Here is a 24,431-nt window from a genome sequence, read left to right as displayed (position 1 = left end):
GGGGAAACATCACAGGACAGTGCAGTGCAAGTTCTGCCCGTCAGCTGTGAAAATGAAGTGTGATTGGCCTACTGAGCAAAGTCCTCACCATCTCGTATCGGGCTCGTGAGCGTGCGTTCTGGAAGCGTGTAAACTCTCTCCGGTCATGAACTGTGATCACCAGCTTCCAGACGGCGAGCAGCACCACTCCCACCAGCAGGATGCTGCCGACCACGGCGAGCAGCACCATCAGAGCGTCTGGTCCACCGCTGCACTCTGGATCAGGAAGAGACCGAGTTTAGATTCAGCTCCAAGCACTGGTGGGAACAACATTTTGTGTGTGGAATCCTGTAACGGAGACTAATCTAAAAGTCCCTCGCTGAGTTAAGACGGTTAATGAAAGGTAGAAGGAGTAGCGTTGGCAGTTTGTATTTAAGATTTAAAGTTGCCCCCTCAACGAGGCTTTGGAACCAGCTTTGTCGCTATATTTGCTTTTATTGTTACGCTGCGTCCATTTTCGTAGCTTCCTCTTTCTTACGATCTGACACTCGGTTGCTACGTTTTTTATGGAGGTTGACGCCCAAACACAGTAGAGTAAGTAAAACCAAGCAGAGGACACCACCTCTCACTTCTAGTGGGTCATAAGTCACGACAGAGGGATTATTTACATTTTGGTATATTTTTATATTTAACTCTCAGTCTCATACTTTTTATTGTACGTTGGACTCGTATGTTGAGTTTGCCGCGTTGGATTCAGCAAACAACTCACAACTTCCGCTAACTGTGTAAATGACCAGCGTGAAGCGTGAACGTCAGCCGTGTGTTAACGTCTAACGTCACACGACTCCTACGACACGTCCGGACCACAAACTGGTTCGTTCCTTAAGAGAAGATTCGAAATACGAGGAATTTGGTGCAAGTTCTCCTAAATCACTCGTACAAACTGCTAAAGAACGAATGTGTTTGTTTGACTGGTTCTTGCATTAATATCTATTGACTCATTGTGCCTTTAAGTTTGCACTTATTTCATGTAACAAAAAAACACAGAAAAATCTGAATCTTTAAACATTTTTCATTGAATATTGAGATGAATCCGTAGCAGATATTGGGATAAGTAGTTAATAAAGTCAGTCAAAGAAGTCGGGGTCTGCGCTCTGAAGTGTTAACATTTAACACATGTTCAAGGTTCATTTACAACACAGGGTTGCACAACAGAATGTTTTATTCCCTTCCAAATTTTTTAAAAATAAAGTATGATTTTTGCTGATTCATGCACCATAAATACAACCCAACGGCACTCAGACCTCAGCAGGTTAAAACGAGGAGCGAATAGGTAATTTGTTGTTGTTTCGGGGCACTGACCTGGCTCTTTTAGAGCTGTGAGGATGGATCGCCCGCTGGCGTGCTCAGAATACGTGAACTTCATGACACAATCGTTGTCTGTCTTGTAGAGACAAAGCACAGCGCCGGGGTCCTCCGTGTCTGGAAGGGAAAGCAGAGAAACACTTCAATCAGTCACAAAAAGAAACGCCGAGGAGAACTTTAGATCAGTTACGATCCTCTTTAATAAATTATGATACATACATTAATCAAAGAAGGACGTCAAAGAACAGGGACAATAAAAAGACTAATTCAATCTTATTAAAAATAATTGGTGAAGAGTATGGTGAAAAACAACAACAGCCTCCAAAACAATGAGTTGCTTGATTAAAATGAACTTTTATTGACTTGTTTTTATATCCACTTCAAGCTTCTTTACTTTCATTTCGGGGAAATATTTTTCTAATCAAAAAAAGATCCGTTCGGTCGATTCTTCATTCTGTATGACCTCACGGTTCTACCGGTGTTTTGAAGGAATTATTGCGGTATTACATCATTGTTATCCATCGAGGTTTGTCTTCAGATCCAGGAACAAAGAGAGAGACAAAAGGGGAGGAGAGGGTGAGGTAACACCGAAGAGGAATCTGACACTGAGGGGAAAAATCACCACATAGATCACCAAGTGAGACGCGATAAAGGATATATCGTGGGTGCCCTTGCTTTCCAGTCAATCTTCATCATCCGAAAAAAGCTCACACGGGAGAGTGAGGTCATGCTGCCCCGGTCCACCCTCTCCCCATCAGCCCCTCCTCCTCCTCTATTTCATGCACGAAGTATCTGGAATGTACATGTGGAGTCCATTAAGGCCAGTCAGATGGCTGAGCTCGCGGGGGGAACGCTGCGAAACCCGTCGGATCTGGGTCAGAGCCACGCTGGGCCAATATGGATCGGTCTTAATAATAATCTGTAACTAAAACACACACAACCCTCGCTCTCCTCTGCAGCATCACGGTGCCACAGACCATAAATCACTGCGCGCTTAGTAATGCATTCCTGAACATCTCCGGACTATTTGCCTCCAGGCTGTGAAGGGATGTAAAAAAAACAAAAACAGAGAGAAGCACTCCATTGCAGTTATAGCGAGTTATAAACTCCACCTTCCTGCCTGTTTGTTCAGTGGGAGGATTCTGCCGCTAGAGATGAAGCATGGAGGGACTTTGTACTTGAGCTCTTTGAAACCACATGAGCGGGTTTGTCCTGTAGTCTGTAGGCTGGCTGTGGAGCCGTGGAGCTGTGAGAATGACACCTGCCGCATAATACCGAAAACATCGGGACGCGTGACGGAGCCGGCTCTCCCTGGGTGTGCTCTCATTATCGCACCGCGGGAGGTGAGCGAGGTGTTAAACATCAAAGGACGTGGAGCTGCGAAGCCCCCAAACAACACACAGAGAGCCGTGTGTGTGGAGACGAAGAGCTGCAGCCGTCTGACAGTATCAGGACACGGTTCTGTTCACAACAGTGTGACAAAGCCCAGTTTCTCATTAAGCACTTTCACATCTCGCTCGTGGGATTTGCTGCTTTGTGTGATTCTGACTTGGAAACATTGTATCACATCTATTTGCTAGATGCTTTTGTCCAAAGTGAATCATCACACTGTTCATATTGTCCTATTCATGTTCAAGTAAAGTGACAGTGGAAGACGTGTGTGTAAAGTGAGACTGTCGCAGATGCCACTAGTGTGTATACTGGTCTCTGCCAACCTGTGTGTGTGTGTGTGTGTGTGTGTGTGTGTGTGTGTGTGTGTGTGTGTGTGTGTGTGTGTGTGTGTGTGTGTGTACTCACTGAGGGTCTCCACAGTGATGATTTCATCCTTGCACAGGCGCTGGCAGGTCTGGTTGTCTGCGAGCCGTCCCGAGTCGAAAAGCCGGCACTCGATGCACTCCCTGGAGCGGAGCAGAGCAAGTTTAATGGAAAAGCAGAGTACGACGTATTCTCGAATCTTTTTTCAAATGCCTCCTCTCATCTTTATTCATGAGTACGAAAGCACTCGGGAGAGCACGAATCTACACAAGGCCTACTCCGGGTACGTCAGCTGTCAAAAATAACCCAACGGCGCTCCCTTAAAACACTGGAAGTGTCTCTGCAGCAAACTGTCAGCAGCTGAACTGCAGGCGAACCGTGAAAAAACTAAACAAATAAACTGCAGCCGGGGATTTGACTGCATCCGTTAGCTATGCCGGTACGGTCACTTTGGGGTTTCTGTGACATTTTACAGCGTCAAGTTTGTAAAAACACACATTTCAAAATCATAATTGTGTTGATGCTGGAGATAAAGAGATGTCCACCACTCCTCTCGCGGCCGTTGATAGCATCATAACTTGCGCATCATTTGCCATCTGAACCTGTGTCAACGTGTAACTTCACTGGGTGTGTCTCTAAGCGCTGATCGTTGCGAATTGCACTATTATTTTAATTACTCTCTTATTCATTTTTTTTGAGTTTATTAAATACCTGCGGCAATCCCACCGCAGCAGAAGCTATAATGCGTCTCCCCATCAAAAGAGATGCTGTGTGCGGCAAAGCAGTGTTACTTTTATCCTCTCACATACGGGAGCTTTATCCAGAGACTTTTCATGACTCAGCTGTTATTGAAACCTGTCACTGCATTGAAAAATATAAAAGGAGACACACCCGTTATAATTGCGCTAATTGTTGTGAATTGGACTGTTTTTGCAGTGAGGCTCATTTGCATAGAAAGGGGATGATTTTGAGCCAAATGTCTGCGTATGACCTCCTTTAAATATGTGCAAAAAGCACAGAGATGCTATTTGCTTGGCAGTGCATTTGTGAACGTTTAGCGGCGGCAAAAGTTGCGCAATTCTCTTGCGAATTTGCCACCGAGTTGTCAGTATATTAAACCTATTTAAAACGTATGCAGTCTGAAACAACATGTCATGCAATGAATCCTCCCTTCATGAACGTTATACATCTTGTCTTTTTTGAAACCCTGCTCACTAAACATGTTGGAGTAAAACATAAACCCCACAGTGGAGATAACAAACTCTAAATCAAGCAGAAATAGACTAATAGCTCGAGACATTTACAGTCATGCATGCCCGTGCAAGACTTGTGGCTGCAGCACAGCTTCAGTTCAAATGCCATCTAACTGGTCGTAACATTGATGACTTGATACATTGACGACCCGTCTCTAAAAAATCAAGTCGGGTCAAAAGGTGAAAGGTTGTTCCATAAAGACCGCCGTCGACTTGGAAAACCGGAGCCATGTGTTTTGTAAGCGGCCGTGTTGAGAGAACACAGCAGGTTCTCCGACTCTTCTCTTTACTAGACGTCTGACAGGCGTTTAACCCCCGACCTCAAAGAGCCACACTCACGGACGCTGGAGGTTCAAACGGCGGGGCGACAGCTTCATTTCTCAGGGTCACAAATGGCATGAGAGTTATCTGGACGACTCTCTTATGACTTGCTCATCAAAGCTTAGATAAGCCCAGACGTGAGTGAGCTATGTGGGGGGGGGGTTTGGTGGTTTGACCTTTTTCGTCTCGTCGCTGTAGATTGCAGATGGCACCTTGTTTTTTCCCCCCTCGTGTAATAAACCCATCCGCTCAAACATACGTGTAATAATACCCAATGTGTTTGTGCCTTTACCTTTTGGTGCCACAGGCGTCGGGGCAGGTGGGGCATTTCTCACAGGTATCCCCGAAGGCCCCCGGCTCGGTGCACTGGCAGCGGCCGCACACGCAGCTGCCCCGGCCGCTGCACATCTGCCCGTCGTCGGCGATGCAGGACGACGTCTCCGTGGAGCAGTTGCAGTTGTCGCCGACGTAGCCGGCGTGGCATTTACACTCCCCGCAGTGACATTCTCCGTGACCTGGGGACAAGAGGGGAGCAGAAAGGAAGTCAGCGGGGCGGTCACTCTGTCATAAATCTGATCTGATACCATCCACAGACTCTTGTAAATACTTTGTGCGACTTCCCATCAAGAAAACTACAAAACGCATCAACAGTAGCCGATCCAGAGCCAGCAGAGAGCTGCTGCCAGCTGTTGGCAGCTGTGTGGATTTAGTTTTACGCTGGACAAACTCTTTTATGTTATAAATGTTCTGGGAAAGGTTTTCCACCAAATTTGGCAGCCTGGCTGCCTCTATGAGCCCGCAGGTCTCCTGGTCGTGGACTTTTAATTATTCCTAAAGTCAGAACAAAGACTCATGGCGAGGCATCCTTTATATTTCACACAAACATGAAAAAACAGACCTTAAATACACGAAATGACAAGGTTGTCCAGATACACTGGGCCATATATAGTGTACGACAAAATAAACGCACACACACACACACACACACACGCACACACACACTAGAGAGTCTAGCTCTCAGTTTCCTCTTCCTGTGAGAACAATCTGACCTTCCTTTGCAACAGCTGGAGCAGCTGGAGCTCTACAGCGCTGAAGCTTCTTCCACATCTAAACTGCCCCCCCCCTTTGTGCCACACTCATTAACTTGTTATCTGCACTGGAACAAATCCAACAGGAGGCAAGTCTTCTGGAGAAAGCGGCGCACCACCCGGTCTTGTTTGAACTCTGATTGGTCTCGGGCCGTCTGTGGAATCCTTGATGGAGGGAGGACAGCCGCTGTAATCAGGGACGCGTCGCTTGACAAGCTTATTTCACACTAGTTGTTCCAAGACCCTCCACAAAGACCACATTCAGTAAGCTGCCGTCTCAGATGATAAGGAAGCGGACAGAAAGGAGACGTTCGCTCTTCATCAACACGGGCTGCAGGCGGGTCAAAGCCAAGAACTCATGGTTTGTGAAATATTCAGAACTATAGCAGGAACACACATCAGTACTGGGACGAGTCAGACATACAAGCTGCTGATGAGACGGCCGGGGATCTTGCAGCGACAAACTGTTCGAGCTTCGGGCTTCAACACGGAAACTTTTGTGAAAACTACAAAATCGCGTTCTTCAACGTGTTCTGAGAAACGACATCAACAATGAGTTCATTCATTGATTCTGTTAATGCACAAAGAATAAACACCTTCAGGTTTTGGGCCGTCGCGTCTGGCTTTAGGAACGTGTGATGGGAATTCTTCACTATTTTATCGACCATAAAATGTATTATTAACAGGTCAGTCGTGTGTTTCAGGGGTTGGGAGTCACTAATCACCAGAGACAAGAACTATGCTAGTTATGTTTGTTGTTATTGTGTTTACGCTGTTATGTCATTTATCTGCTTTGTTTAAATAGTTATTACTTTTACGTTTTTATGATGTAAAGTGCCTTTGAGTAACTTTTAAAGCGTTATACAAATGAAATGTCTCATTGTTATTATTATTATTCTTATATAATTAATACGGTATGTTTAAGAGGACCCTCACATTGGGCCTCATGCAGCAACATTCTCTTACATTTTCTCATAATTTTCCGTGTAGAGAGAAAATAAGTAAACTCCAGATGCACCAAACATTTGTACGTTCCAAATCTGCTCTTAATCCGATGTTCTTGATAATGAATCCCACTTGATCATAAATTGTGATCACAAACATGTGATTTTCCAGAACGTCATAACAAAAAAGCATCGAAGAGCAGAATGTAATCCATTCAGAAGCTGAACGCAGCATCCAAGGGCTTTTATAGCCTTCATTGGACCAGTATTTCATTATTAATCCAATCAATATAATACTCATAAATATATAATAAACCAAATTTGATTATATGATAGTCATGTGTTTTCTTTTTACACTGCTTGAATTCAAAACTTGGGTTTCTCTTAGTAAACGTTTCTCTTAAACTCTTACTGCATGAAGTCCCGTGTTGTTTTAAACAATAAAGGAAAAGAGCTACTTTTCCAATAACTGTCCTCACTGTGTTTACATTTAAAGGGTTTAGAAAATGTAATGTGACAGAGTTATGATCTGACGGAGGAGTGAAATCACTGTGTGGCTCCTTCTCCTTCTGTCCAACATGCAGAATCTGCTCGTCACTCAACGCCAGACACAGCGAGGAAGAACAGCAGCTGATTAAACCCAGATCCTCAAAAGAGGTCCCGGAGACTTCTCCACAACCAACACCAACATCCAGTTTGATCGTCGACCTAGTGGTCGGGGTTGTGCAACACACTGCATGGACCCACAGACAGGCCGTGGATTCTTTGTATCAACACTTCTCCCCTCTTGGTTGTTCTTTTTTTTTTCCCCAGAGGCTGGAGCACCACTCCCAAAACCTCGGTCAGTGGAGGCTGGCACGACGAGTGGCAATGTGGCTGAGTCATCGTACCAGCCCTGGGAATGTGTCCTGAAATGACACCACAGCTCCAGCAGTAGGAGGGCGAGAAGCCTTCTTTTCTTCTTTCCGGTGAGAGTTTTGGGAGGATAGAAGCAGTGAATGTGCAGCTGCTTTGACATTGGCTCATTGTTCAACAAGTCCTGACGAGCTGCTACCAGGTCTGCTGTCTTCAAAACGCTCTCTAGTCTCCATGTTCGTGTGAGAGATTAGCTCCTTTAGTTTGGGAAGACGTTGCCAAGTTAATATTAGAACCATGTTCATTGTGTGCATCAGAAACAGCACTTAAAAGGACTTCCACTGACGCAACTAGTTCCTTTTGGGGGGATTCAGACAGAATAATGCCCTAAATAAGAGATCCTGACATATTTATACTACATAGAAGCAGTAGAGTGTGCTAGCTTCGGTTTCCTCACTGCACGAGTTAACGTCGTCTCCACCTCGACAAAGTAGAGTCAGGTTCTTCCTCTTTGTCGAGATGCTACCAGCTCTTGGGCTCAGCACGCCTCAGATGAGCCGTCTGAAGAGAACGCCAGCTCTTCACTTCGACAACCATCGGGCACGGCTGCAAAACAGATGTTTGGAGCAAGTGCACGGGCTCTTTTTCTCTCCCGTCATTCCATTTTGTTACTGAGCTGCTAAGTCGTTCCATTTCTTTTGGCCGTGCCGTCGGGCCCTTTCGAGTCGCTGCCAGACAGTGAGATTAAACACTGCTCACGATAAATGCAGCTGTAGAGGAGGAGGAGGAGGAGGAGGAGGAGGAGGAGGAGGAGGAGGAGGAGGAGGAGGAGGAGGAGGAGGAGGAGGAGGAGAGATGGAATGTGTTCAGACACTTCAGCGCTGTGACCTTCATCTTTTTACTCATAACTTTTCCATGACGTTTCTGCAGACATTCAGTCAGCCTGGACCCAGCAGCCAAGTGGAGGTCAAATGACACAGACGTAAAAGGCTGTTAAAGACGTTTTAGACTTTCACCTCAGGACGTGTTCTCTTTCCTGAAGAATTAAAAAAACATTCCTGTATTTCAGACGCAACACAGCGGACGGTTCCAGCATTCGAAAGCAAGTGATACGGAAGTATATTGAGGAAAAACATAACAAACTTGAGTGCTGCTCAGTCTGCAAGTGAACCGTTCAGAGAGCGCGGGCACGGGTTCACGAGAGCAGAATTAGATTTGTGTGCAAGGGAGGACTGATTGCACACAGATGATTTGAGCTCAGAATGTGTTTTGTGCTCCCTCAAAATGTTTTCGTCGCCTGATAAACTTCCACAGAGGTTCACGTGGAGCAGACAATGAGCAACACCGAGCAGGAAGTCGGGCTGTCAACGTACTCAGCCTGGTGCGGCGGGGTCGGCCTCATGCTGCTCGCTTCCTCCGCTGAGCAGATTAACGATCACAAGAGTTCATTCACATCGAGCCTTACGACTTGCTGAGCGCGATGGAAAAAAAAAAGAAGAAGAATGAGAAATAGAGAGAATGGTCGAGCGCCTTCATCGGCTTGCCTTCCAGTTCTTTTTACTGAATAGAGCTTGAACGCATCATAATGCAAGTCAATGCAACTTTAGCCCTTAGCTCCGTTAGCCAAGCAGAACTGCTGCAGCCTTTCAGAAAGGCAGCGGAGGCATTTCTGATGCCGGTATCAGAACAATTCCCCCAAAATGTGTGGGTGAAGATGTCCTTAAAGTGCTCAAAGGAGATACATATTTGATCATCTGCGGGTCAAACTCCATCTGTTGATGAAGATCATATGATATGACGAAAAGCTGCACAACAGTTACTAATTGGATCATGAAGAGAGATCCCTCCATCAGAGTTAGAAGTGCATAAAAGCTACATAATCGGAGTTCCACATCTACATGTGAGATTATTGATTTTCACACCAGTTAAATGCCAGTATATGCAGCAGGGAACAGCTTTAGAGTAAATGAACCATAAAGATCTGAGATTACTCTTCCTCCTTCACATCCCCAGCTAGTGAAGCATCAGCCTCCTCCCCGTCACAATAGAATGGAAGATGAATCACTGGCTGCCTTTAAAAAAGGCACAATTATGGGATCAACAATATGTTTTTCACTAAACCGAGCCAGCTGTAGTTACAGCACAGACACAGCCTGCGTCTGAATGCATTCCCACATTTTCTGCCTGGAGACATGCTGGATGTCAACATCACATTTTAACAGGCTTATGTAAATATTTGGAGATTATATAAAAAGGAAATGAGCGGTTGGGTTATTTTGAGACGCATAGTTGTATCGTGTAAATGTGCCAGACAGCGAGAGCTCGGGCTCTAAAAAAGCTAAAGCTAAAGCCCCTTTTCATGAAGGCATTCAAAATAAACAACATGTTCCCAGAGCAAATTGCATCTGACATCTGGGAGCAACAGACCTTTGTGCATATTCAAGTATTCCCCGTCTGCGGTGATGGAGTGCACAAAGAAGCGTTATCCGCTGCATGTTTTGTGAGGGGAGAAGCAAGCGAGGAGGGGGGATGAGAAGGACTGGACACAGATGTGTAATCCCTCAAATGACTGCAAACACCGTCGCGGTTGTTTTACAGCAGCTGGGCATCGTGTCTATCAATTGTGATAGTTTCTGAATGTTTATCGAGCTCCTTTCAGACGTGAAACGGAGTGAGAAGGGTAACGATATGTTATCAGCCGTCACACCGAACTCAGTAACCCTCATTAGGAATGTGACGTCTGATATGATGTGGCGGCCTGCGGAGGGGCTGCAAACGGAGGGCTCAGTGTTAATGCAAGGAGAGAGAAACAGTCACTTCCTGCAGTGGCGGTCAAAGAGCTGCCTGTGTCCCGGAGGCTGCAGCGTGTTTGTGTGTGCGTGTGCGTGTGCATGTGTGTGCAAAGAAAACATGCCCTCTATCCTCTCACGTCTCCGGTTGCAGTCTGAAGCACGGTCCTACGTTCTGCTCTCAGCTGAAGTCTGATGGAAAGCGGCACTGAATTTATGAAATACTTGTGGCGCACCCCTGGTTAGCTGGAATTTGGAGATTTGGAGGAAGAAAAAAAAAAACTCTCAGGGAAGATGAAGAAGGCGAAAAGTCAGTTACCTGTGGGAAATCCTACAGCACATTATTGGCATGCCTGCATATCTTTAAAATAATGTTGCTACAAAAATATGAATGACGGGGTGACTGTGAACAAAAGACACGAGGAGATATTTGGGGGGGTTTGGAGGTCATCTCATGAAAAACTGCAATTCCACATCATTTTGAACCAGGTGAATACACCTTCGTCTGAAACATTCAATTCTTCTGGAAATGTTTGTCCTGTAAAAATCACACATTTAAGAGGTTGGAACCGGGATTTTTTTTGGGCATTTTGGCAATTTATTGCTTATGAAAACAGTCAAAAGACAAACTGATACATTGTTCAGCTCTACAACGGACATTTTCATACTTTCTGTCGGCGCTAAAAATATGTCACCATTGAACTCTTTTGTGGTGTAATTGGACCAAAGCCACAGTGGTGGTCTCTGTGACAGACAGAAGGTTCAGCCACCACGTTCCAGCATTCCACTTAATATTACCGCATCCATGTGTGTGTGTGTGTGGTGCTCCTTTTTGTCTGGCTTTTTAAACAAGCAAATATGTCAAATGACAGAGTGCTTTGTGCATTAATTTCAGAGAGGTTGGGGCCGGACGAATGTACCATAGCATGCAGCCCCTCCCTGACCCTGGGAAGGAACGCACAATATGACTGTACGACTTTAAACGGGCGCTCTGACAGCAGAACAATATCACCGAAAAAAACACTCCAGCTAATTACACAGTGGGCTGTGGGGTAAGATTACCGTTCGGTCACAGGCTCAGGCGAGGTTGTGCGCGTGCGTGTGTGTGTGTGTGTGTGTGTGTGTGTGTGTGTGTGTGTGTGTGTGTGTGTGTGTGTGTGTGTGTGTGTGTGTGTGTGTGTGTGTGTGTGTGTGTGTGTGTGTGTGTGTCTGAAAAACAGAAGAAAATAAAACAGACGCGTTGCATTCAAACTCAGTCCAAGGTCACATTGTACCAAAATGAAGGGCTGGTTTGTTTGGACTTATCTCCTCTTTCAGGGGAGCTTTAAAATGATTCTGGTAAAAAACACACACACACACACACACACACACACACACACACACACACACTTCTTTTTTTGTAACTTGGGTGGAGAGAATCCTGCACATTTGCAGCCGACTATTATTATTTCAGTCCCTCAAAAGCTTCAAACTGCACCTCAGCAACGCACTCGCTGCCAGACAAAGAGATGGAAACAGAAGTGATGCCTTCAATGAGACAGTAAGAAGAACCACAAAAACAACCCGAGCAGAGAAACCCTCTAAGTAAGCCCTGCGAAGCCTCCGGAGTGACAGCGGCTTCTGTAAACAACGGGAGAGTCAGCGAGCAACCAGACTGCTGACGAGGCACAAGTTTCATATTTTTCCACAGTAGACGGGACAACATTTAGTTTAAAAACAAAATCAGTTCCTGGTTCTCATTTCCCCAAACAGAGACGGATCTTTAGGTTCACTTGAGGCGGAGGACACGGTCAAAGTTTAAAACACCGCCGGTCACGTTCTCTGTGATTCGTGAGGAGAGATTACTAATCCTCCCTCAGGGCTGGGATACATACACTCTGACAAGATAAGAGGGAGACACAACACACAGAGGCTCTTGTGTCTGCCTGGAGCTTTGCTACCCGGGAGGCAAAATAAGCAAAACTTTAAAACGGAATTATCAAACGCTTTAAAGTGATATATAGCCAATAGATTATGAGGATTTGAGTTCGATGTTGTGAGATTAGAGGCCCATGATTCATCAGCAACATCCTGCTCATCCAGTACTAACAGCAGCAGCTATAGGAGCAGGGATCTGATCCAGTTTATCAACACTGACAGTTCTTTGTTTTATTTACTGGACTGGAACCTTATTATGTCCTCTGAGGAACGAGCAGACTCTTGAGTTAATATGCACAAATCTATGGTTGATGGAGAAACATGCTTCTTGCTATCAGCACAAAGGGAATCGTTTATCATTTTTGGGAAACGCAATCATTAGCTTTTATTTCCTGGACCGTTCTCATGCCTGTGTGCTATGGAGCTAATGCCACTGTGTGATTATCTTAGCTTAGCATTCAGACTGGAAGCAGGAGGAAAGAGTTAGGCTGGCGAACTCCAAAGTCAAGAGGTATGCAGGACGGGCACCGCTACAGCTTAGCCCCTGTTTCCAGCTTTGATGCTAAGCTAAGCTAAGCTAAGCTAAGCCCCGCCTGGCTAAAGCTCTATACACACACACACACACACACACGAGAGTGTTGAGGATCATCCAACGCTCAGAAAGAAAGAAGAGCGTATTTCTCTGAACGTCAAACTATTTCTTTAAACCATTAAAATGAGCTTTAAAAGCCTGAGGCAGAGGAATGTGGTGAAACCCACTCACGCATCTAATACATCTTTTGAAAACAATTCCAATGCGCTACACTTCAACTCAACTTTTAGCTGATGTGTTCCTTTTTAACAGGGCTGTTAAAACAATATTACTAGCCTGTCTTTGTGTGTGTGTGTGTGTGTGTGTGTGTCTGTCGGAGTAAAACAGCTAAAAAATGTGGCCTATTAAAATGTGCAGGCCGAGACACGCTGAGCCGAGCTGTTCGTCATCAGAAATAAAGAGAGACACGATATCTGGTCCGTGAGAGACGACTTCTTCTTTCTTTAGGTTTCTGTTCGTGTGCCAGTGAAAGAAGAATAATGCCACCGTCAACATAAGCGGCCCTGCAGAGCTCACTAAACCTAAATGGCCGTGCGGCGGGATCAGATCGGGTGCAATTACAGGTGTCAGCAGCTCCGACTTGAGATTTCTACGTGGATAACATCACGTGCTTGACGGACAACAGTCATTACCGGCCCGTGAAAACGGTGTTTACTTGTAGATTCAGCTCCGTCTCCGAGTCAGAGGACGCCTCAGCATCCACTGACATTACTCACAGTAAGCAGGAGACAAAAGCCTATAAAAAAACAGAGGGAGACACAAACTCTGTGACCTGAGTTCTACCAGCTGTTTGTTAAATGCTGAGCAAGCATTTTATTTGCTGTCACTCCATGCAGTGGTGAGGGAAAATGACGTCTTTATGTGTTATGTCTTATAGGTAAAATGCAAACTAAGCTTGATAATTGTTTCAGAATGCGTACAGCGATTTAAAGGTCTTTGGTGTTGGATGGCACTGCAGAAATGACAAAGGAATAAAGCAAAGCCACAAGAAAAGGTACAGGTAAAGCAGGCTGCCACTGCAGTTCTCGTGTCCACAGGATCCGTCGTTTCTCTGCTTCCCATTCATTGCCTTCGTAAGCAGCCGTGCAATGCATTCTGGTAGCGCGGTGTCGCGCTTTCGAGAGACGGACCTCCACGTTGGCATCAACTCCTGAGGGACATAATCTGTCTCTAGCTGCTAAAAGTTCCACATGTTCAGCAGTTAGCAAACAGCAGACACACACAGTTAAGAGACTGTTTAACTGGTGTACAGTGAGTGTTTAGGAGCTTTTTCCTCTGTAAACAGCTGCCGGCTGCAGCCGGAAACAATGCTGGTGATAACTGTGAGATTAGAACTACAACAATGACCGAAAAGACACCGAAAAGTTCCAGAAGGGTGATTATTTAGTAATAAACAAAGTCATTTGATCCATTGTTAGCATATAAGAACATTGCGTATAAGCGCTTTAGGTAAAACAATAGCGGAGTAATAACACTTCCACTTATATCGGACATCCTAGCTCTTCCTCTAGAAACTATGTAGGTTTCACTGAAACCTCCTTTACAAGAAAGCTGAATTCGGGAGCTCTCCTTTATTTATTTCCTCACCAGCATCCCGCTTCAACACACACTGTGCACAGCATGCATCTACCGTGGAGCGAGCAGCTGTGATGTGAATCAATTACGGTCAGCTGTTGAGCTTTAAGGATCTAAATCCTGGGGACCTCGGAGGCTCTTAATGCTGCAGAGCCACCCAAGAAGCAGAGCTGGCCAAAAGACTTCAAAAATAAGCCCCCTGAAAACAGCTGTTCAGCCCACAAACTGAAAACCCAAGCGCTTCCACCACTTTACACTTGATATGGGTTGTTTTTCGTGGCTCCGGGGTCAAACTGGGGACGGCCGTGCACGTGAACTGCATGTGAATATTTGAGCCACAACTCGAGTGTAAAGAAAACCACCTGCAAGCTTCTAAAGGAACTCCAGTAGTCCACGTGCAGCGATAGGACCGGGGTGTGGCCTCGCGTCTGCACTGTTTTCACCAGAGAAACCGGAGGTCTTTGTCTGCGGCGCTCAAGTTCAGTCAAGTCTCAAAGAAGAGAGGAGAGGGAGGAGTCGCCCGGTGTTTGTTTAACCTCGGGGGTCTGAGGACTGAGCGGCAGGTGCTGCTCAGGTAGCTTTGTTCAGTCGGTCACAGTGTGTTTGAATTAAATAACATCTAAAAGGCTGATTCCCATTAAAGTTGGAACTATAATTAGCACAGCATTGTAAATGTAATCCTTGCCCACAAGGCAACAGGTGAACATATTTGTGAATAACAACACTCCTTACTTGGGCAGAGCGGATTGCAACAAAAAAACACGTAGTTATAGTTTAGGAAAACCATCACAAATGAGCCGCTTCACAACAATCTGGGACGCGCGGTCTCGAACACGTTCTCTCGATTGAAAGTCTATAGACTATAAAGTTCTACTCATGTGGAGAGAGAAAGTAAAAAGCTACAGGTGATAATTAACGACCCCGGTCGTCCCCCACAGGTGAAGTCAATTTGTTCACTAATTAGACCTCCAGCTGTGCTCGGTTGATATCGACCTCAGTCCCCCGTTGGTTTCACGCTGCCTTTAAGGGCGGGATCAATGCACCTTTCAGGTCAATCTAAAAAACACTGTGCGGGGCCTTTACACGAGTAGAATGAGTGGCACAAAAGAAATGAAGGAACTCTGCCAGTGAATGCTCCAATAAAGTAAAAGCAGTATTTTTTCCCATTGTGTGTATTATTTCTCTGGTGTTGCTGCCGGCCAAACGTTAACGAAGACCAGACTCACTAATTGCTGTGTGTTCAAGTAACGACGCGTAAAACACGAACCCAACGCTCTTTACAGACTCCACGTAGCAGGAGAGAGACCCGAGCACCTTTACAGGAAAACAGCAGCGCGCGTACAACCAAGTCACTTATTTTATGTCCAACGCATCATCGATTGAAAAACTAATGCCGTATTTCAAACAGACAAAGCTACAAAAAAAGCAGAGCCGCCAGAGGAACAAATCTCCGACACATTATCTCACTCGAGGACAAAACCCGATTCTTTTCTCCAACGTTCAGATGACAATGGGATCTCAGAGAGCTGAACAATGGTGACGGAACAAGACTCCCAAACAGGAATAATGCAACATGTTGAATGTGACTTTGGTGAAGTGAAGCGCAGAATCTTCTCTCTTCATTCGTTCTCCAGGGACAGTCCAACGTGTTAACGCTTCACAAAACCGCTTAGTTCACTAAAAAAGCTCATTTCTGCAGCTCAGCGGTGGCTATGGGCTGCACAACAACAACACTTCTAGTTGTAACGAAGAACTTATGTGTTTTCTGGAATGCTGTTTGCTCTAACTAACATCAGTATTTGTTTTATACCGACACAGATATGAGAATATCTTTTAATGACGGGACTTCTGGGCTGAAGCTGCACATATTTTCTGAATGGTGAAAGTGACTTTCAGGTGCACGAGCTGTGTTTCAACATGTCTTTGCTGCCGCTAGGATAACACACCGAGCCACCTCGTGTCACCTGCGCCGTGCCTTCTGTCAGACGGGGCCGTTTGAAATCTGAAGCGAAGGAACGTCTGTCTCTTGTTTTTGAACCGACGAGTCCTGAAGAGAACCGTTGCCCTCAGTGAACGCTCGGCACGAACACGAATAAACACACATGTTCCCATTTACCCTATAAGGAGACGCTGACGCGTATGCGTACACATGGTGTACATGCATGAACACACACACACACACACACACACACACACACACAGGACACCAGCAGTTATATTTATGGGGGTAAAAGAGGGTTTGCGCAAGTCTGGAAATAAAGCTGCTCTATTTCTGGCAACTGCAGGGCACTTAGATCATTATTTAGAACCAGCTGCAGAGTCTGCAGAGGGGATGTGGGTCAGGGGGGCAGCGGGGCGAGGAAGTCAGGAGAGAGGAGCTCGAACAACACAGGGTCTTTAAGATCCATACTTTTAGAGTTAATTCAAAACAAAACTATTTTAAACTAGATAATATACAATGTGGTCGTTACGTCGTGCAACGCTTAAGACATTATCTGCTGTCACTGGCTCTTTACAGATGCATCAGTATCAGCGTATGTCTGTAAATAAATCAGTCGGGCTCCTAAAGACAGCTAGTGACTCATCCTTCCATGAGTGAGAGAAACAAAACACAAACAAATCAATGAGTAAATCAGCCCGTCGACCCACAGACACGACGCTCACAACAATCACCGGGGGTTTGAATCAGCTCCTTCCCCGACTACGTTAATCAAACCTTGACAGAGTCCGTGCAGCGCACGTCTGTCTGCACGTCCTTCCCCCTGAAGGTACTCCTCAGAGAGCCAGGAGCAGACATAAACACAAAGACAGATGGCCGTGTGGATGCTGAGGATAAGATTACCGGGACATTCAGAGGCAGACAGTCGTCCAACACAGGTCATCTGACCCCAGATACAGCACGTCCTGCAGCCACCTCTTCTACAGCCACCTACCTCTGTTAATGGTTTATAAACGCATGTTATTACAGTGACATTGAGGATTAAAGAGCCTGGTTCAGGACGCTAACACGTCTTTCCAAAACTAATTTGATGCATTAAGCTGTTTCACTAAAAACATTTTGAATACAGAGTGAACTCTATTCATCTACAGACACAAACGGCTCGGTGACGTCTTCATTATAATGAGCCAGGAAAGTGAGTTTAACTGAGCCGAGCGTCACAAAAACAAGCTTCGGTACGATGGAGTCGCTTATGATAAGCAGATACTGTAGTGAACTTTTAATATGTCACATTTCACTGGGAAGAGAATAAAAAAACAAACAAGCAAATATAAAATGTCGCCATCATTTTCTGGCTGTTTAGTTTTTTTCCACCCGACCAGCATTTGCCGAGTCTTGCAGTAGAGCTCCCAGCGCACCAGAATAAAACTCTAAATAAAAGCACACTGGGGAGCAGCGTGTTCTGGTGGTTTTGGTTGGTTCCGGCTGCCTCGTGTCACCGCAGCGCGCACACACGCCCATTTAATGTGTGTACAGTACACACAGAATTACAGCTCGACCCAGCAGGTGTGAGCCACAGCTGGGTGTGGAGAGCAGCCGGCGTCCTCGGGCTCAACTCTGACTGGACATCCAGCAGATCTGAAGCGGGAGAAGGACTCAATGCAGAAGCACCGTTGGTTTACCACAACTTATAGAGCAGAAGAGACTCGACTCAAGGTCAGCTTGTTAGGTTCTTTTCCTCAAGCATGACTGACCAAGACTCCGGAAGAAGCTAGTGAGTGAGCTTTGAGCCGGGTCGGTATGAGATCTTGATTTCACGATTGTCGGAGGAAATATCACAGTTTCACAACTATCAATCAAAATATTTCTAATATAGCTACTGAACTGAAATATTTACTGTCATCATCAACTATAGCTAGTTTTTTACCTTGACTTGGGCACAAAGGTTTGGGTGATTATCTCAAAGATGATGGAACGTATTCAGAATGTTTGACCCTTCTGCGGTCACCTTTCGACGGCACGCATTGCATCGCTTCTACAACAACTCCCTGGTCATTTGGTAGATATTCAAAATGCTTCCACACTATCGATGTCTGGACTGTCAGTTCTCTCGGACACGTTTTCTTCTTCTTCTCAACATTTCAGGTGAGTGGTACGACTCTCTACTCTTCTACAAACCGTGACGTTATGGAAGAAATGTGGTTAATCCCGACATCCAACACGGACGAGAATCTTTACAGTTACAGATCGATGGAACTGAGAAAAGTCAATCCACTGATGAAGATCACATGACACAGATGAGTTCTTTTGATATTTATTTTTCTTCTTAGTCAAACTAGATTCTTTGATTAAGACAACCTATTACATGTGGCCATGTTTCCATCTCATCTCTCCACAAAGGATGACATTTAAACTGAAGCAAAGCCAAATGCAGTACTGCTGAGGAAGACGAGGGGGGAGGAGGAGGAGGAGGAGGAGGAGCAGGAGGAGAGATAAGAGAGGAGCTCAAAGTGCTGACAGAATGACAACATGAGAGAACACTGAAAAACATAAACAAGGTTGATATGAACTGAAGGGAAGAAGATAAGATGACGAGATAACGATTATTTAGGTGAACATTTTACACACACACACACACACACACACACACACGAAAAAGGATGCCATGCCAGCTGATTTCCTCTTTATTGAAACCTGCTGCTCCTTTAGGCAGTGCATCAGTGTGAACACTCCAGACACAAGACTACATCTCAGCAGAGTGTGACCGATCCAGGTGGAGCACAACACCCTTTACAAGATATGTTTGCTCGCTCAGGGGGCCTCGAAATAGACCGTACTAGTATTTCCTGTGGGGGTTTTTTTTAGAAACGTGCTGGCACAGAGTAGTTTTTGTACAAGCATGTCTTACAGAGGGGGCACCACACGATAATTAACCGAGATATTCGGAGGAAAAGTGTGGAGGAGGCGTCCCGCTCGGTATCCATTAGGAGCTCATTACGGCTCCACGCCGGGAAAACCAAGCCCGAGAGCGGCAGGGGGTAGTGGACTGTTAAGATTTAATGACTGCTTATGGGTGATCGGCACAAACAAACAGCCATTCTGTGTCCGGCGTTGCCGCTGACTAAACGAAAAGACTTCAGTTTCTACTGGGTTCAGACAAATATAGAGGCCGGCATTGTGTTACGGGATCGCGCCAAAGCCGGCCCCGACTGTCACAAAGCGCTCTCTGTGGTTTCACAGAAACAGCCGTTGGCTTGGGGATGAGCCAACGGCCCGGCCCCCCCCCCCCCCTCTTGCGTTCAGGAGGTCTCGCACCAGAGTCTTGGACCCGATGTTCTGGGAACACAACAGCCTCGGCCTGTTCGGTGTAGCTGGGTACAGATACTCTGAGCCAAACCTGGTTTTTCATGCCGGGGGCCTCTTTGGGGCATCAGAGTGAAGCGGGGACGGCTCAGTTGAGAGGAAGAGCACTTTAAGTTGGCATCGGCACACGAACCGCTGATTAACAGAGTATATTCATGTCTCAGGGATGGAGATAATTAAAAGGCTCAAAGCTTATACATCTTTTACTTTTCTCCATTCACGCAAACACGAACAAACTAAAAAGGTACTTCCACCTCTCTCAGGTCCTCGGATCATTCCAGCATCACACCGAAACAAGCCCTCTGAGGCAACACGCCAAACAACAAACGAGCTGAACATCTGAACAACTACTATCACAGCTGCTCCTCCCAGCTTCCTATGGGAGCGAAGCCAGCAGCCCTGCAGGTGATCGTTTCAGCTCATTCTGAAAATAAAAGCAGAGTTTTGGTTTGCAGTGGAGCCGGGAGCGGGGCCAAACCACGGGGGACACACCCAGAGCAGGTACGGGAAGGTGACTCAGCACCATGAACGTGCATTATTGTTGATTATAACCCACGACGAGCTGCGGAGCTAAAGAGTTCACCGCGTTGTTTGATGTCAGCTTGTATTCTCATTAAGTTCAATACCCAGGGAGGTGCGGTTCCCTCAACAGCTGTAGTTCAAACCACCACCGCACTACGAGCGCAGCAGCAGGATTCAAAAACACACAACTCAGGACAACTGGGCTTCAGTGGAAAATGCAGACAGTAAATATGCGATATTTAGAGACGTTCCGACACCAGTTCTTCTCTTTACGATACAGATTCACACACTTCCAACTTGCGTATCGGCCGTTACAGAGTACTGATGCAATACCTGAGAGTTAAAAACTAAAAAAACTACATTCTACAAGATGACATTTGAACACACCATGATAACGTTATAATTGACCTTCACTCAATACTAATTTTACTGAATGGAGCATGAACGCAGCATAAAGTTTGACCTCTGAGGATATAGATCAGTCGTAGACATCCATGGGCTTACTGTGATTGACAGGTCTTTACCAGAGCCGTATACGGCGTCTCTACGTCACTACTCTGCATTCCAAATATGGTAACTTCCGTTCATTGGTTGCCAAAAAAAACAAAATGGTGACGGCCGTAATCCAAGATGGCGACGGCGAAATAGCCGAACTCGAGGCGGCAGAACAGCAGTCCACAAACCAACGGGTGACGTCATGATGACTACGTCCACTCCTCATATACGGTTTACGGTTTAACCACAGGTGAGTAGTTCTAGTTCGCACATGTGCAGAAGCAAATCAGGCAGGATGTACTTGGATGGATCGGTAGCAAGTGACACGTGTCGTTGAGCCTTTTAGGTTGTATCGGAGGCATTTCTGATGCACCTCTAGTGATACTCCTACCTGAGCAGAGGATGCCTTTGTGCCGGGCGCAGGAGAAGTCGTCACACTCGCAGTAGCTGCCGTAAATCTTGCCGAACTCCGACTCGTAGCACAGACACTGGTTGCAGCTGCACTCTCCTCGCCCGCTGCAGATCTGCTTCCCGTCGGCTTCCCGGCAGGCGCTGAGGTACATGCTGCTGGCCTCGCCCTCCTGGCACTCACAGCGGGCGCCCAGGTAGCCCGGCTCACAGTGACAAATCCCGCAGTTATAAGTACCTGCAAGAGGCAAGAGTTACTTCATAGCTGCTGTGAGAGAGTAGGAGTTCCTAAATCTGAGATGTGTCCTGTTGGATTACAGTGTTTTAAACTTGACCATTTACAGTTGTTTTGACTTTCCCAGTTAGTGATTTAAAACACTCACGACATCTTAACTGTGCACGGGATAATTGAATGTGTTGATGATAACTCATATCTCAATATAAAGCCCAAGTTCAACATTACGGGTTAGAGCATAATTTTGGCTTTTATGGACATCATTATCTCATCAACAATAACCACAAGGGAGACAGCCTCTCCCATAATCACGCCACAGAAAGTAGCTAATTTATGGGGTAAAAGTAGGAGTTTTACCCAGTTCCTGAAGTCAAAATACCAGGTCTGACATCGCTGATTGAGGTGTTCAACCTACAGGAAGCTGAGCAGCAGCAGTTCTCTGTCCCGTGTGATTAACCACGCTCGTGTTTCTTGTTATAGTATTTTTTTTTAACAGAAGCATGTTTCCACATAGATCTTTATGTCCCCTTGCTTTAAAAAATGTTTGCGTTTCCTGCTGCAAGAAGACATTGACCTCCGCAGTTTAAAACGGCCACGAGAAACCAGAGAAAGGATGACGTGAAAAAACTAATCAGCTTCTAATTATATACCCGAGGGTTTAAGTTTGTCAAAAATGACCACCTCCCAGTTGTATGTCTCTGCCAACCAGTCATGTTGAAGATTATATCCATGACTGCCAAAAAATGTCACCACTTTATCATTTTATCTTATTGGACATTTGTGTGAATTTGTCATAATGAAGCCAAAAATGTGTTTTGTGAGGTCACAGTGACCTCCGTACATCCTTGAGTCCAAGTGGACATTTTGTGCCAAATGTGAAGAAACTCCCCCGAGGCGTGACTGAGATATCGCATATTCAAAATCAAACAGATGCTATTCTTGTTTTTGTCTTATTATGCATCTCCCAGTAAAACCAGTAGTAACGGGGGAACGTGTAGACGAACTACCTATGGAGCTGCAGATGCTGCTGTTGGTTTGCGCTGTCCGGCTGCAGCCGCAGTCACACTGATACTCCACAGAAACCTCCAGGCGGTCTTTGAACCCCACCGGCTTGATGGTGAAGCTCTGGTCGGCGCCGCGGGGAGGGCAGCTCCTCGCCTCCACACTCACGTTGAACGACACCTACAGAAGACGGCGCAGTTAGAAAATAGAATAAATACTGACACGCTGATGGAGAATAGATAGTGACTTCCTGTTTGTGGAGTGAGGAGGGTGCACGTCGAGTTCAGATGATTTGAGGGATAAAAGTTTCAAACGTCTTTTTCGTGTGAACAAAACATACACATTCTTGGCAGCTGGCAGCTAGCCTGTGGACGTGACCTACACACGACCCTGTGTTGTCATGTTTACACAGAGAGTTTACGGCGTGCAGCTGATGTGGCTTCACATGTGCAGAAAAGTGGGACATGACACAAGACCTACACCCATTTGATTGCTCCGAGGAAGGAAGTCTTAAGAAGAGAAACCCAACCCCGGCTGTTATTTTTTTTACTGTTCCAAAATGAGCTCGTTCGTCTGGTATTTACCTCATATTTACACAATGACGGCAACGCTGTCGGCTCCACGGAGAGCTCAGAGTTTCTCTTTGATGTTGTCCTCGACTGATGACATAATGCTGCTATACGTTTGGATAATTGACTGCTGGAATAATTTAAGTTTTCACCCAAACACCACATACAAAAATATGTCAAAGTGCTAAAAAGCAAAGCACACATGTTCTACTGGTTTGGCTCTGCACAAACAATGATTGTGAGGTTTATGTGCCGCATTTCAACGTGACAAAGCTTGCAGAGAGAGTGAGGTAAGGTTGCATATTCTCATCCATTTTGTTTTAGATGTCAAAACTGCTCCAGAAGGGAAGCGATTCTCTCTGCTTTGAAGCTCCGACTAGAAGCACTTGACCTCCAAAAAGACAAACGGAAGTCTTGCACCAAAAGCAAATATTCCACCCCTGCAGCACCTGCTGTTCTTGGCCGGAGGATGTAAGTGATCTCCTGAATAAAGGGCACGATGAGACCAAATAAGTCACAGCCCGTGCAAGGCCTCTCCCGTTCTGAATGTGTTGGGTAAATACAGCTTCCTCCGATTAGTTTCCGGGTGAGACTTTTATTTGTTTTATTCATTCAGGAAGTATCACACGGGAAATGGACCAGTGAAAAGTCAAAAGGTGTAAATAATGGAAGCCAGGAATAATCTCCATTATTACAGGCTGTTTAAAGTGACAGTAACACGGATTATCACAGAGAAACAGAAGTTAACTAAACACAACTCGTATCGTAAACTCTGGTTTCATGAACCTCGTTAAATGCACCGATAGTTTGTCAACGCAAGAACCATCAGCAACATCCCCAACGCAAGAACCTCAATGGTTCCTCTTGTTTTCTTAAAACGGCACATACTTCTGATTATGTTAACTGGATATTTCATCATGCAAGAATGCTCACCAGTACAAATGAGCAGTTCAGGCATCAGCATGTGTCTTTTTACTTCAGTCCAGCACACAACATAAGCCGATTCAGGATACAGGAAGAGCCTATACGCCACATGTTCCCCGGATTCCGCCTCCACTTCAGGGGCGGGAAAGCTTAACGAGTTAACGAAGGAGGCAATTAGATTTACTGTAAATGGGAGTCGCGAGGAGCCCAGTTCACCCAATCATGTGGCCGATGAGGCTGTGGAGGAGCACAGGGGGGCGATAACTTGGGAGGAAGTAGTAGTAGTAGTGAGGAAAGAGTGAGGAGTTGACGCATTGAGACTGAACTCATTGAGAAAAGGCCTCGACACATACAGTTGGGTGAGTAATGTCATTCAAGGAGCGACGTACAGGGAATGAGATCAGAGACCGCGTGTTAGGTTGTACTACGGCAAGAGGTAGACGGGACAAAAACATGGTTCACGGTGTTAACAGTGAAACATTGAACATTTAATCTCAAAAAGATGGTAAAAATAAATTAAAAAAAATCTTTGCCTGAAATT

At 45.7% G+C, this 24,431-nt stretch overlaps 1 protein-coding gene across 1 annotated transcript in view; it reads right to left on the bottom strand.

Moving 5' to 3' along the window:
* The window catches only part of itgb5 (integrin, beta 5), a 39,822-nt gene that overhangs the window by 2,480 nt on the left and 12,911 nt on the right, over positions 1-24,431 (bottom strand). Inside the window, exons 10-15 of the mRNA XM_079170487.1 lie at positions 22,403-22,577; positions 21,144-21,398; positions 4,966-5,188; positions 3,142-3,242; positions 1,342-1,461; positions 89-255 (exon numbers count right to left, since the gene is read on the bottom strand). Coding sequence (XP_079026613.1) covers positions 89-255; positions 1,342-1,461; positions 3,142-3,242; positions 4,966-5,188; positions 21,144-21,398; positions 22,403-22,577 — 1,041 coding nt within the window. The remainder of the gene's footprint in view (positions 1-88; positions 256-1,341; positions 1,462-3,141; positions 3,243-4,965; positions 5,189-21,143; positions 21,399-22,402; positions 22,578-24,431) is intronic.

The sequence above is a fragment of the Pholis gunnellus genome (genome assembly GCF_910591455.1).
Source record: "Pholis gunnellus genome assembly, chromosome: 12".
NCBI lineage: Eukaryota > Metazoa > Chordata > Actinopteri > Perciformes > Pholidae > Pholis > Pholis gunnellus.
The sequence above is the reverse complement of the archived record's forward strand: the minus strand, read 5'-3'. Positions and strand labels throughout refer to the sequence as shown.